Here is a 14,397-nt window from a genome sequence, read left to right as displayed (position 1 = left end):
AAGCAAAACATGAAATGTAGCAAGGAATGAAGTCTAAGTCTAGCATACTTATAGCCCTGCTTACAATATGGCATCCAACTTTCTGCTTTCAACCAAAAAATTTCCAGAAAACATTCACTGGTAAAAACAACTTCGTAGAAACGAAAAAAAAAAAACACCAGTTTTTGGCACTTATGTGTGTTCAAATATTTCTAGTTGATAGTTGGGACATGATGTCAACACAACCATAACACAATTAAATGCGAGAGTGCAATTAACTGTTGACATTTGTGCATTCTAAAGAGTACGTAAAAGATAAAGTAAAAGAATAACGGCTATAAAATGTATGCAATACCTAAACATACAAGAAAGTTGAGCTCAATTGCTGCTTTTTAGTCACTTTTAGTCAAGCTGTCATTCATGCTAACAACTTCATTGGATGTTGGGTTGTGATTTTGCAAGGTCACACAAGTCTGCCAATTTTTTTTCCGCCAATAACAACTGCCATTTGACGTCCTGATAATGCAACAGAACCTAATACACACATTTTTTTAAAAGTAAGTGAACACCGAAGACAAGGAAAATGTTTCTGGAACATAAACATCACTATATATTACACCTACATAAAATGCATTTTGCATACAACAAAAGGCAGAGTGACCTAAACAATGTAAATTATGGTATAAACTCTAAACAGTAAACTACACAATAACAACTTTTTCTTAGGCAAGGTAGTGCTTGCTGAATGACATTTTTGTAGTGTGAAAATACCAGAAAGGAAGATTAGCAACAGGCCCAAGATTTGTTTTTAGGGGGGGGGGGGGTGTAGTAGGAGGGGGGGCAACCCAGGGTAACTTTACTATGTAAATGAAGGGGGGCATTTTTACTAGTACAAATGTGAATAATGCCCCCCGTTCACCACAAACATGTGTAAACCCGCAAAATAGAAATGAAATAAGGTGTATCTCACAGGTATGCCTTTGAGATACACCTCTCCTTTACTTGACAAACAAGGAACCACATCAAAGGGACTCGCGCAGGAAAGAAGTGGAGGAAGAACACTGCCAAAAACAAGTAAACAAGCGAAAGTGTAAGATAAAGATTTCTAGTAGCATTTTTAGAATTAGCTCTGGAAGAATTATAGAGAAATATATATTTGTAAAACAATCTTTTGGATCCCTCGTTTACTGCTCTACCAAGTGTCAAAACAGACTCGTATTGTTATTTGGAAAATTGTGTAATGATGTGTGGCCGCCAGTCCTGTACAACCACGTGAGTGCAGGATGCTGTGGTTCTGTACGTACTGTGCCCATCGCGAAAGGTTAGAAAAATACCCACATAAGCACAGCACAGAAGTGGCTATGTCAGGCAGCTTGACTGATAACTGTAGAAGCGTCATTCAACACACACGTAATCATTCTCTCTTCTGGCAGTGTTTTCTCTACTTCCTTTTTAAATAAAAAGATGTTGATCCACAAATATTTTCACAAACAATGGTTAAATTTGTTAATTTTTGCTTTTCCTTACTGTTTGGCTGTTGCCTTGGCTCTCTTCTTTAGTAGATCGCTTAATTTCTCAACTCTTTGAGACTCTTGTTTTCAGTTGCCAATTTAGCACAAAAAGTGCTGTACAATTCGAGAAAAATGAGCCGAGGTAATGGGTGACATTCATATTGCTTATGGGTTTAACACTTATTGCAGGGTTTCACGATGGAAGTTGCTTCGCATGATATTATTTTCCACCTTATCTAACCCGTATCGCAGTATATGGTTGTGATTATCTGCCAGCGTCGCGGCGAGCAGTCACGCACGGAAATAATGAAGCAAAAGGAAAAGTTAAATGCAACTGGTGTTTTCTCCAGCCACAACTTCTTCCATGAGTACAAAGACCAGCTTACTTCGAGCTGAATCCCTTTCCTGGTCCATGGATCAGTCTAAACAAAGAAAGTTGAACTAACAAAGCAACAGCGATGCACGTGAGCGTTCTAACAGATGGCAACAACTGAATGCATCTCGAGTTAATCGCGCGGGCACCAAATCGATGACAAAATAGGCTTTCACACCCCATGAGATGCCAATACTAACTGTCTCCATCCAAAAGGAATAAAAAAGGCAGCAAAATGTGAACTGCCGAATAGCTATCAGGTTTCAAGATTGATTTGCCGGTGCTTTAGGAATGTGTGTGGGGAGTGGTGGCATGGGAGTGGGGGGGGGGGGGGGGTATGCCACATAATTATTTGGGGGGGGGGGCACCTCCCCCCCCCCGGGTACGTACCTGGGCCGGTATTTTGTAGTGATGCCTTTTCCGATTCTATGCTTTTTCAGGCTTTTCGCGCTTGGCCAGTGGTCAGAGCGACGGTCTGTCCACATTATCAATGGGATCAAGGCGGCCGTGTGTGGTGGAGGATAAGAATAGCATAGAATAAGCCATAAGGCATCGCTACAAAATAGCGGCCCTGATTAGCAGCGACAGACAGAGCACTGAAGCACAGTCTTTTTTCTGCTCTATCTGTCACTGCTAATCTTTCCTTTCCAGTATTTTTTGCACTACAAATTATGTCAAGGTAGATAAAAGATCCACAGAGACCACAATAAAGTTACAAGCTCCGTAATTTCACACAGTTGTGAGATTTGTGAAAACACTGCAAGATTTGACTCCACTTTGCATACAAATCATCACAAAAAACTAAATCAAAACACATACTGCTTACTTGTAGGCTAGTGTAGCACTGAATGTTTCTTCAATGTACAAATCTAACACTGGCTTGAAGTGCTGGTACTTCCGATCAGAAATGAGGCCGATGATGAAAACCTGGAAGAAGAAGAATTTTATGCTTCATAAAATGAGGCACAGCTTAGAGAGAATGAATGGTTAGGTCAGAGTTGACAAAACCCTGCAACATACACCGAGTGTACTTCCTTTTTTATCACATAGTAGTTTCGCATAGTGATGACACCGCAACAACTGTGAGAGAACACACAAACATGAATTTATCGCAATACAGTGAAACCTCATTAAACCGTAGTTGGTCGGAGCTTGGAAAAAATATGTACTGAACGGTAGTACTGCTTAACTGAAATAGCATGAGATTGCCCACTTACCTGTCAAAAACGGAACCCGGAGAGAGTGCAATGAAAGGCAAAAAAACATGCAGTATTTATTTAGTTCACGTGACAAACGTGTTATTTTCGTTTGATGCCGTGGCGGCCTAGCAGTGACGACAGGGGCCTCAAACTTGCTGAAGCTGTGAGCCAGCTTTTCTGCCAGCCCCCTCTTCTCGGCAAACACTTGCATGGCAGATTCCTCGCTGGCGTTACATATTCTCCGTGCACAGGCGCGGTAGTGTTTCAGAAGTCGTGGGGCACCTCTTCATTGCAGGGTGCTGTTCTCGTCGCAACGATTGTATTTATGAAGCTGACATAACATGCAGCTTCTGCCACTGTTGAGCCTGAATCGCCCGTGCTGTCGCTTTCCGTGTTGTCCTTATCACTGTCGGTAGGTGACACTTCGGCAACAACAGAGGCAACGATGGCGAAGTCGAACCTCGTAGCCGACATCTCTATGCGGTCCCAGCAGTGCTGCCGAGCAACTTCTTTACATTCCAAATGCCACACACCGTAGTCAACAGTAGACCCATGTCGCGTGCCAGCGCCGACTTTTCACGTCAGATTCAATAGCACGAACAATGTCTAATTTTTCTTCTAAGCTAAGCACCCAGCGTCTTTTCTATCTGTTTTTCGGCATGACGCGAGTTCTCACTTGCACGACACAACGCTCTCTGGAATGGCGCCGAAATGATGTCGATGTGGCTTAACGTGCAAATGCACAGGGCGCTTGGAGGCTGTTGTGCTGGTTTCTCAGGCTTGTTATGCCAGGCCACCCGATGGAGATGACACACCGCCGTGTTTGTGCGGGGAAAGGTGGAAACACTACGTGTTAAACGATACGTACACAATAAGCTGGTACGGTTTATGCGGATACAAAATACATTATGTTCAATGGCCGCTGAGTCGGGGATTAGACTTTACTACTTTTAAAACGAAACTACTGTTTAAGCGGGTACGGTTTAACGAGGTGTTACTGTATAACAATGTGTGTCAAATCCAGGATACTTATTACTTTGATCCACTATAGAAGGACACAATTGGGAAAGAGGGCAGTAACACCAAGCTGTGGTATCAAGCATGAATGTGACATAGCAAACAAAGACTGTTCAACAGTTCTCGGCTCGGTGTTATGCTAGTAGTATTGCATACCTTTTGTATGTTACAAACAACAGCAGAGCATTTTAAAATTCTGTACCACTTATGCTTAGAAAGTGAACAGCAGTAACGATGCAAAAACTGTTTTGAAATTGTTTGAACTAGTGTACGAAATTTAAAAGACATCTGGGCAGTGCCATCCAGTCATTCTGATGCCCACTGCTTCATTTACAAGTTCTACTAACTTTGCCCCTTCGCACATCCCCGCCTTGCCTTATAAACTACTTTCCACTTGTTGGGCTCATTTTCTAAAGCGAATCGCTTTCTTTACCTCTTTTGTCCGTTTTTGTGGTTGGCGGTCAGTGTCTGCACTTACAGCCAATACAAAAATGACCATGTGAAGGGCGCGTGCTCTCACACAGCTGAGTGACCGAGTTGCAGGGCGCGTTCCATGTAAACGCCAACTATCTCGTTGAGACGCACATGCTGTTGCATGTGAACTTTGGAGCGTCTGAATCTCTAGATGCTTCGATGGAGAGGTCAGGCAGGACAGCCCTCCTCTCCTGCTAGCCCCTACCCCTGTGGGGAATGCAAAAGTGACCTCTGCTGGGGGACGAGGATGGCAGTCGCCTTACACCCCGGTGCTCGTGCCGCTAGAGACAACACGCATGACAAATCAGCTTTATGTAAAGCCACCTAGACTACCGCTGCAAATGCGATGGTAAACGGATACGTTCTATACCGAATTACATAATAAAACTATGCATGCTACCAAAATATCCTCACTGTAACAAATATATGCTATCAAGCTCATTAACGCATTTAAAAATGAAATTCTGAGGTTTTACATGCCATAACCAGGATATGATTATGAGTCACACTGTAGTTGGAGACTCCAGATTAATTTGGACCACCTGGGGTTCTTTAACGTGCACCCAGTACATGGTACACGGGTGTTTTTGCATTTCGCTCCCATTGAAATGTGGTTGCCGCAGCCGGGATTCGATCCCGCACCCTTGGGCTTAGCCTGGGCTTAGCAGCACAATGCTATAGCCACTACGCCACTACGGCGGGGATCAAGCACATCATTGCTTTAGCAAAAAGAATAACGTTCTAGAAAGCTTTTGGCTATTCGCTTATGTCAACAATCATTGTTGATGGTTTTCACAAGATTTTTGTTCCTACAAGTGCTGTCTTGGAGCAGAAGATGCTGTGTACATAAAAAAAGCAAACAGCATTGAACATATAGGCCCCAATTGCTACACCACATTTTGCTCCAGCTGCCAGAAAATAAACTCACTCGTCCAACAAATAAGAAGCAGGCAGTCGTGACACCACTCTTTTGCATTTGATCAACGTGTATTGACGACGTACATGTAAAAGCATCAGGAAAGACAGGTACTAGCTTCATACGTAAAATAAATTATGTATGCAAGGCACTGTGTTGACTCGCAAGGTGAGTACATCATCACCATGAGTATTAACCCTTTCGCTGTCACGGACGTACCGGCACGTTCTCTATCGTGCGTTCAAAATTTTGCGCCTGAGTGCAAACCTGCCGCTCCTGGATTGGCCACGCCATCTGTTCACTCTTTCTACAAGTTCGTAGATTCGCCCCGACCTGTGTTAGTCCATGTATTGAAGAGTACGGTGCGACTGCCACTCCCCACTTTCTCTTTCCTGAGTGGCGCGGTGGCTCTGCGTTCGCTGGATCATGCGTCGCGCGCGTGTGGTTATGGGTTCAAGGGTTGTTCTGCAATCTCCGCTGGTTTGAAGGTTTTTATTTTTCTTCTGTTGGCGTGCATGCTACGGCACGTCAAGTTCAGGCACACGTGCAGTTGCCTCTCCGAAAAGAGTGACTCAATTGCTGCTTTTGCTCTCTCGCTGCACCCTCGCTTCCGACTTGCAGCAGTAAACATAAAGCCCTTCGAACTATGTTTAGCCTTTTTCCATCTCCCTCTGTCTTCTTGATCGCGCAACGTCCCATTTCTCTCCGTTGTGCGGGCGACTGAAAGCGCATCCTCCCTGCGCGCGGTTACTTTCGGATGGCTCAGCGCGCGGGACCTTCGTCTGCTCATTGGAGCGGTGGCTGAATTCCGATTCAGAATACGAGCCGAGCTCGGATTTGGACTCGGACAGAGTCGCATGCGAGGAAGAGGGTTCCGCATCGTCAGATTCGGATATTGAACAGATTTTATAGTCAGGCTGATGATGTTTACTAACAACAGCTGCAGAATACTGAAATGTGCATATTGCATTGACTATGTTATTTGTATACCAATCATAATCAAAAATAAATTGCTATGTTCATTCCCTGTTATGCTCGTTCCCGGAAACCAAGCTGACACTGGGGGTGCGTCACGGCCAGGAAGGTCCGACAGCGAAAGGGTTAATAAACAAAAAGTCTTGAAGATTTGTTTTCTTTGTACGTTCATTATTCTACAACTTTTGCTTGAAGCATCAAAACGAATGGCCATAACTTCTTTAGACTTACATTTGCACTGTATCGTAGCAGTATAGTATCACAAAGCATGGCAGTAAAAAAACAATAAGTGGCCCTTTGGTCATACAAGCCATAAAGCAACATAATTATCTTACCAGGGCTTCAAAAACAAGATTGTCATATAGCTCAGAGTCCGAGTTCTTCATCAATATGTCAAACAAGGCATCCAAAATGTCCTGCAGGAACTGGAATATAAAGTATCCCACACAAGTGAGTACAGTGTCTGAGCTACAGAGCAATGCAAATAGGGTCATGCATTTTCGTGCTGGTCTTTATGTATTATTCATAATAAAAACCCTTTCTGGTTGTAAGAAGTATGCTGTATTAAATTTATATTGAAACCTGATGTTTAAAAACCCCTGAAGACGGAGCTGGTTGGGCTCCGAAACGTCAGGTTTCTTAAATAAATTTTGGTTTGAGTTTTCTCTACTTTTTAATTCAGTTGTCCCCAACCAGCCAGATATCTGCCAAATGTTTATTTACCTTTGAACTGGAGGTGACATTGCATATAACATCTCATAGGCACTTGTAAAGGATTTGTGAGCACAGCTCGTTAATTAAAATGTGTCATGTATTACCATACCTGCTGACAACCAAATGTGTGTGGCCCAGTGCAAACAGCTAGGGTAACAAACTAACACACGTAAAACAACATGGCACCAACTTTGCAACCAATAAATACCATGGATTCAAGTAAAATGAGCAAACATATAGGAAATTTATTTAACATAAACAGAAACCTAAATGACACTTCAATAATATGTATGAATGCAGTTGTGATGCACAGTACCTTCACAACTTCTTCACCATCGACCTTCATCAGTGCGTGAAGGTTCTTTTCCAAATTATCGGGAAGAGTCCACCACTTTAAGAGGCCAAGAAGGTCAACTGCAAGAGAAAAAGAAAAAACATAGCACATTAGCACCAGCTTTACTTAAATGAAAATGTTACATTCCAGTGAGTGTTTGGAAGGAATATGTTTTACATAGGCTCAAATTGTGAATAAGACTTGCAAAACTCACACAAGCGAAGTATTTTGTGTAAGCTACAAATTATTATGATTAGTTTCTCCACCCTAAACACTGTCAGTTGCTGTTTACATAATTGCAATATCTGTCTTAATTAAAGGGTTAGAGAGATTGTAAACATAATCTTCAACCTTGTTCTTTTTATTTTCCAATTTTTGTTAAACAATTTGAGAGCAGAGATAAAAAAAGCTGCTTCTAACAGTTACCAGAATATGATCTTTTTTTTTTATTTAAATGCAACAAATTTTATTATATATCAATTATAAATCTTGTCACTAACCAAACGATGAAACTGACGTTTCAGAGCACATTTGGACACTTTGTCCGCAGCAGTTCAGACATTTCGAACAATGTAGCTATACAAGCACCTAAACGTTAATTTTGTCATTGTATGGTCAGTGACAAGATATATAATTGCTATGTTATGGTTTTACCTGCCTGGATGGTTCTCTATCGTGCCCTTTACAACAAATTGCATTCAAATTACTTCAGTGATCACACAATGGTTACACGGTGATTATAACACAGTTATGCTTTTCCTATGTTTATTTGAATATGTGGTCTACTACATGATTCCTCATTTACAATTCAATAAACAATAACAAAACAGTGTTGTGATATTGGTTCAAGCCACTTCGAAACACCTTTTGGAGCAACTAAAACATTCCTTTGGAGCAGCAAATCACCGGCTTGGATCAGTTACCGGCCACTCATATTCGCATGTAAATATTAAGTAGAGCATATTACCATGTTCACTAATGACAAACTCTATATGCACCAGTGCATACCTACGCTTGTCTATAGGATAACCTAGAGAATTCAGTTCATTTATTGCTTTTCAGTTTCCTGTGTAAAAACCTAAGTTTATTAAATTCCGTAGCCCCAGGCCTAGTAACGCAAAAGACACTTTCCTCATAAAACTTTATAAGTTCATTTTTCAAGCATGTCTTTCCTAGCCACCTTTCCTCATGAGTAGTTTCATTTGAATTCATCCAATATGGCCAACGAGCGTATCGTGTGCACGTGTTGAACAAAACTGCAAGTATTGCATGACTCTTGTGTAAAATACAAACCAACTGCTTCATGAAATAATGCCATGTCGATCAGTATATACATATACCATTGGCCTTGGGCTTGTGCAGCAGACCCAATGGTTGTCGCATTATAACATTAAATTTGTGACTATCTTTAATTACGATTTGTGCACATCAATGTCAGTACATAAAGCTGTTATGCAAGTGCTTCCGTGCCACAAGCCATTTTTACATGAACCAATGTTCCATGTGTGCTTTCACTCTGCAAAATAAACAGTGATGCAGCTGCAGGCACAGCATGTGTCCCAATGCTGGCATCGCCATTTTCAAGACATAACTTGAGGCATACATCTTAGTAAGCACTAAATATTGCACTACAGTCATGGCAGGTTGAGTCACATACTCCGATTATGTGAATCTTGGCCCATTTCTGCTACACATGTGCCGGCTAACATTACGTCGGGAAACATGCCCCTCACCAATCCTTCCTAGCTAACACACTCCAAAACCAAAAACATATCTATCCTATTCACAAACCTCAGAAGTGTCTTTAATAAGCAAGACGACTTATCATGCGCTGTTGATTCTTGTTCAGCAGATATCATTATCCTAACCAAAACATGGCTTTCTGCTAAAATAAAAGACAGCGAAATAATAAACTGTGAGAGAGCATATAACACATCTGCAGGTATGATCACGATGTTCATTCTTGGGTAGGTGCATTATATTCCCTAAGTGATCCCCTCATTTCTTGGCTTGTTCATATTGCGTCTTCATTAGAATGTGTGTGCGCACACGTGTGTGCATGCGTGTGCGGTAGCAGATTATCAAGAATTTATTTTTTGCCTGTGTTATCGGCCTTTCACTGCAACAACATTGTTTCATAATGAACTTTACGATGCTCTCAGCATGTGGACATTCGTTTCCCTAACTTGCCTTTATTTCATTTGGGTGATTTCAACTATCCCTGCATGGTGTGGGACGACCATTCTACTGCTCTTAAAAAGCAGTCATAAAAGTACGTTCAATTGCTTAACCTTTTTAAAGATTTCAACTTTGCTCAACTTGTTCTACAACCAACACAATCCACTGCATCTTACTCCAATATCCGTAAACTTGTATTCACCACATTCCTGACTTAACGATCTTTAACCTACTTCACCGTCAATGCATGGATTTCACGTAGCAAAAAACACCAACTCGCAACTACAGCCAAGTAGATGTTGCATCAATGATGGTTGAAATGAAAGCGTTTAATTAAATGAGCAATCTTTCTAAGCATAATAGTGAGAAAAAGTGGTGTCTTTATAGAAAAGAAAATTTTTCCTTCATCGAGCGATTCATACCACTGCGGAAGATAATTTGCAGTCCCAGATTGCCATGGTCAACTTCATTGTTAAAACGGCCATCTAAGAAGAAGAAACATTTCTTTCACCATGCAAACCGAACCAATGATTCAAATCATTGGATTGCCTACTCTGAAATTGACGAGTATAAGAATGCTATAGTGTGCGCCAAAGATTCATTTTTTTAACACTACATTGCCAAACTTACTACAAACCCACGCAAGTTTTGGAATATTATCAGCGGCTCGGATAATCTTCTTCTTTACCTGACAGGAGATCATAACACCTTTGTGCCTCCTAAAGAATGTTGTCCTGTAAAGAATGATGTATCCGCTTCCTTTTTCTGCAAAACCAACTCTGTTTCTATGCAGATATTACATGACTGCAACTTCCTTCCCATGGATCCCATTAGCATCGATTCTGTCGGTATTGGTAACATTATTAGTAACCTTAAGATTTCTTCATCATTCGGCTGTGACTCTATTACTACCAAGATATTTAATATGACTGAAGTCTATTTCTCTGTTACCCTTTCTAATATTTTTGTTCAATCTTTAGAGTGTTCAACAATTCCCAGTTATTGGAAGGTAGGGAAGGTGGTTCTTATGAATAAATCAGATAACGCACATTTTCCCGATAACTACTTACCCATATCACTCACATGCATAGCAGGTAAACTTTTGGAACTCGTTATATGCTCTCATCTTATTGAATTCCTAGAAGACAATTCCTTTTTCTCCAACTGCTAGCATGGAAGTGGGAATATGGTTCCTTGCAAAATGCAGCTGTTATCTTTCACTAATGATAGCTTCTTAGACACTGACAATGGCTTTGATGTTGATTGCAACTTTCTTAACTTTGCTAAAGCTTTTGATGGGGTGGCACATGACTTGCTTCTTTTTAAACTTAGCAAACTTAATATTGACACCAAAGCATTACACTAGATTAAAGACTTCCTCTTTAACCACACCCAACACGTCACTGCTAATGACTGTTCGTCCACTCTTTCCCCGATTTCATATAGCATCCCACAAGGATCTGTTCTGGGTCCCTTGTTCTTCTTCATTTACATAAACAAATTTGCCAACCGTATTTCTTTCTCATCAATAAGCCTTTTTTCTGATGATTGCATTATGTATAAGAAAATAACTAACACTTTATATACTCAGATGCTTCAAGCAGTATTTAACAATGTGTCATCATGGTGTTAAAAATAGCTCATGTGACTAAATGTCAAGAAGTGTAAAAACATGCAAATAACTCACTGGAACTGCACTAACAAGTGTACATTCAATCTTTATGGCCTGACACTAGACACTGTAATGTCTTACAAATACCTTGGCAACACTTGCATGTTACTATATTAGCAACGCCAAACGCATGTCGGGTTACTTGCCTCGTAATTTTTCCCTATCACCATCATTGCTAAAGGAACATCTGTATATAATACTTGTTCGCCCTAAATTAGAATATGCATGTGCAATCTCGGACCCTTATCACGCTGCACATTTTATTTTATCAAATTACTTTCATCATGCCAGTGTTTCATCTATTAAATCCACACTCGGCTTACCTAACCTCTCATTGCATCATAAATGTTCTCGCCTTTCATTGTTCTACAAAATCTATCACTATAATCCAGTTCTTAAAGATGTTCTTTTTCCTTTTCCAATGTATGCATCATCTCATTTGGATTATAACTTTGAAGTTTGTGTGCCATCTTGCCGCACTAATGTCTGTAACTATTCTTTCATCCCCAAGACTAGTGTTGAATGGAGCCACCTTCCTGCATCAATCGCCACCATCACAGACACCAAGGCTTCAAGGGTGCCATCCAAGAGGCTTCTTGTTTATTTTGTTTGTTAATATTGCTAATTGTTCTTAAGCTTCTTTTTCTCTCTCTTTACCTGCCCAATTTTCGTATTTTACACTCTTTTTCCTGTAATGCAATCAGGCCTTAGAAGTATGCTAAATAAATAAATAAGTAAGTAAACAGATTTTGAGTGCTTGCTGTACTCCCTTTTTTTCAATAGAGTGGTAAAACATCTTGGCACAGGCTTGGCACAAATTATACAATTTTTGCCCAAATGTAGCAGGTTGTACCAGGCCTATCCACTTGATGCAGTTCGGCAAAATTGGTACAGCAAATATATCAATGTCAAAAGTTCTGTTACCAGGAAATATAAATGAGAGTGCCAAAGATCCTTTGAGCAGGAGTTCACACACAAAAGAAAGGTTCCATCAGAACCCATCTCACGATGACTGTGGATGGTAATGCAGTTAGCGTTCAAGCAATGTAGCGACAATGTATTGTTACCGCCAAAATGCATCACGCAGGAGGTCTGTACTGCAGTGGAACTCCTCTCTCGCGCTTTCCTCTAGACATGCAGCACCATCTAGTGGTACTGCTACAAAGTCTGTGAGGAGTCCTCTGCGTGACCTCCGAGATTGCACCAGTGGCGTGCCGGTGCACATGAACAGTGTACTGCAGCTGAACATGCAGCTCTCGCACTTCCCTATGGGCACACTGTGCCATCTAGTGGAAGTGCCATGAAGCTTGCGTGTGGCCTCTGAAATGCATGGCATGCCAGTGGGTGTGAATACAGAGAAACATGTCATGTATGAGGCATGTACTGCAGCCGGACTTCTCTCTCGCGCTTCTCTCTGGATATGCTGCACCATCTAGCAGTGCTGCGCATGACCTCTGATATGTGTGGCGCGCTAGTGCATGCAAGTGCTGAAAATTGTTCCCTCACCGGCTACTGGGTACGTCGCACATACCTAATGACCCAAGTTGGTGTGAAAGAGGTTCATTGAAGAGCGGCACATACCCAGTGCATTCATGGCGCAGCTCTCACGCCAGGCCAAGCATAGGCATGAAAGAGGTCCATTTAAAAGCAGCACATATCCAGGGCATTTATGGCGCAGCTCGCTAAAGCATCAGACTGCTGTGCTTGAAGAAGCCATCTGACGTGGGTTCAATTCCACTGAGTAAATATTAAATTTTGAAAGCGTTCTTCTTTATTGAAGGGGTTGGGAAAAATGGCTATATACCAAGATGGTTCGCAAAGCAAAAACTGTACGAAGTAGCCCAAGAATGCTAATTGCATTAATAGCTGTAGGCTTGCATGCAAGGACACCTCAATGCTTGTATAATCTGTTGTCCTGCCAAGCATCCCTTCAAGAAGATTGAACTACACAGCAAACCAACTACTGACATACTGTAAACAACTTTTAAGCAAATTTTTGAGCATGATGGGCTCAGATGACTGTGGAGACTTGAACGTGGCTGACTATTAGCACTGGTGCTTCATGCATGCAACTGCCTTTATGGCTCTGCTTATGCTTGCATTAACGTTCTGTTCTTTTGTCAGAACACATGAAAGCCTTTTCCCTATCGATATAAAAATCATAGACTTCCATAATCAATCATAACTACATTTGTTGCTTCCTGTATCCTTGCATCAACTTTTCTCCTTTTTTTTTGTCTCAATAAACAGCAGCGAGATGCTGTCACTATTCCCAAACTGCTGAACTGATTTATGAGCTTTAGTTATTTCCATTCTTTCAGGGACAGTTCACTGGTATTAAACCAGGGAAAAAAAGTCATTTCAAAAAAGAGTTTCAATCAACTAAGAATGGCCAAAAATGTGCAGTATATAAGTGTTATTATTCTTATTAACTTTTTCCTTAGGTAGGTCTAAGAGGGGGCAGAGGCTAAACGCGATATGAACACCTGATGGGGCCTTGGCCCCGTTACATGGAATTGCAAAAGCAGTTTCCATGTGTTATAGTTCAATAAAACGACAGTGTCTCCCAGTACATTGTACAAGTTAGTAAAAACATCAAAACATACTTTTGAGGAAGCAAGACGGGGAGCAACAGGTGACATCACAGGTCTCCCTCAATGCTATGACATTCATAAATTCACACCAGTGTCTTCTTTTATATTTTTCCATTGCAATAACTGTGACAAGCAGGACTTGAAGAATGTATACAATGATGAAGGGGCACCCACAAACACAATGTGCCCATGTTTGTTCTCGTCATATTCATACATGCTCATACATCTTTTCAGGTCCAACTTAGTGCACTTACTACGATGTCATACTACTAGCATTGTCCCTTTTGTCTGCTGAGCATATTTTTGTCATTCTTAGACCTGCTGTATAATTGTAGCACTCACTGCCAATCACCAACAATGGTGCTTACCACAAAGAAGTCACCTATGATGTTACATATTTCAGCCAGGCCACACGAAACTAGGCGTCAAAGAAATAACACATGTTATGAACTGTATTGCTT

General features: G+C 41.2%; 1 protein-coding gene across 3 annotated transcripts in view; it reads right to left on the bottom strand.

The window, feature by feature from the left end:
* The window catches only part of mbc (myoblast city), a 92,866-nt gene that overhangs the window by 58,483 nt on the left and 19,986 nt on the right, over positions 1–14,397 (bottom strand). For all 3 annotated transcript variants that reach the window (XM_065431419.1, XM_065431420.1, XM_065431421.1), the window contains exons 19-21: positions 7,475–7,572; positions 6,780–6,869; positions 2,690–2,790 (exon numbers count right to left, since the gene is read on the bottom strand). In XM_065431419.1, the coding sequence (XP_065287491.1) occupies positions 2,690–2,790; positions 6,780–6,869; positions 7,475–7,572 (289 nt within the window). The remainder of the gene's footprint in view (positions 1–2,689; positions 2,791–6,779; positions 6,870–7,474; positions 7,573–14,397) is intronic.

This window comes from Dermacentor albipictus, chromosome 1 (assembly GCF_038994185.2).
Source record: "Dermacentor albipictus isolate Rhodes 1998 colony chromosome 1, USDA_Dalb.pri_finalv2, whole genome shotgun sequence".
Taxonomy (NCBI): Eukaryota; Metazoa; Arthropoda; class Arachnida; order Ixodida; family Ixodidae; genus Dermacentor; species Dermacentor albipictus.
Note: the sequence above shows the minus strand (reverse complement) of the source record. Positions and strands in the feature narration are given on the sequence as shown.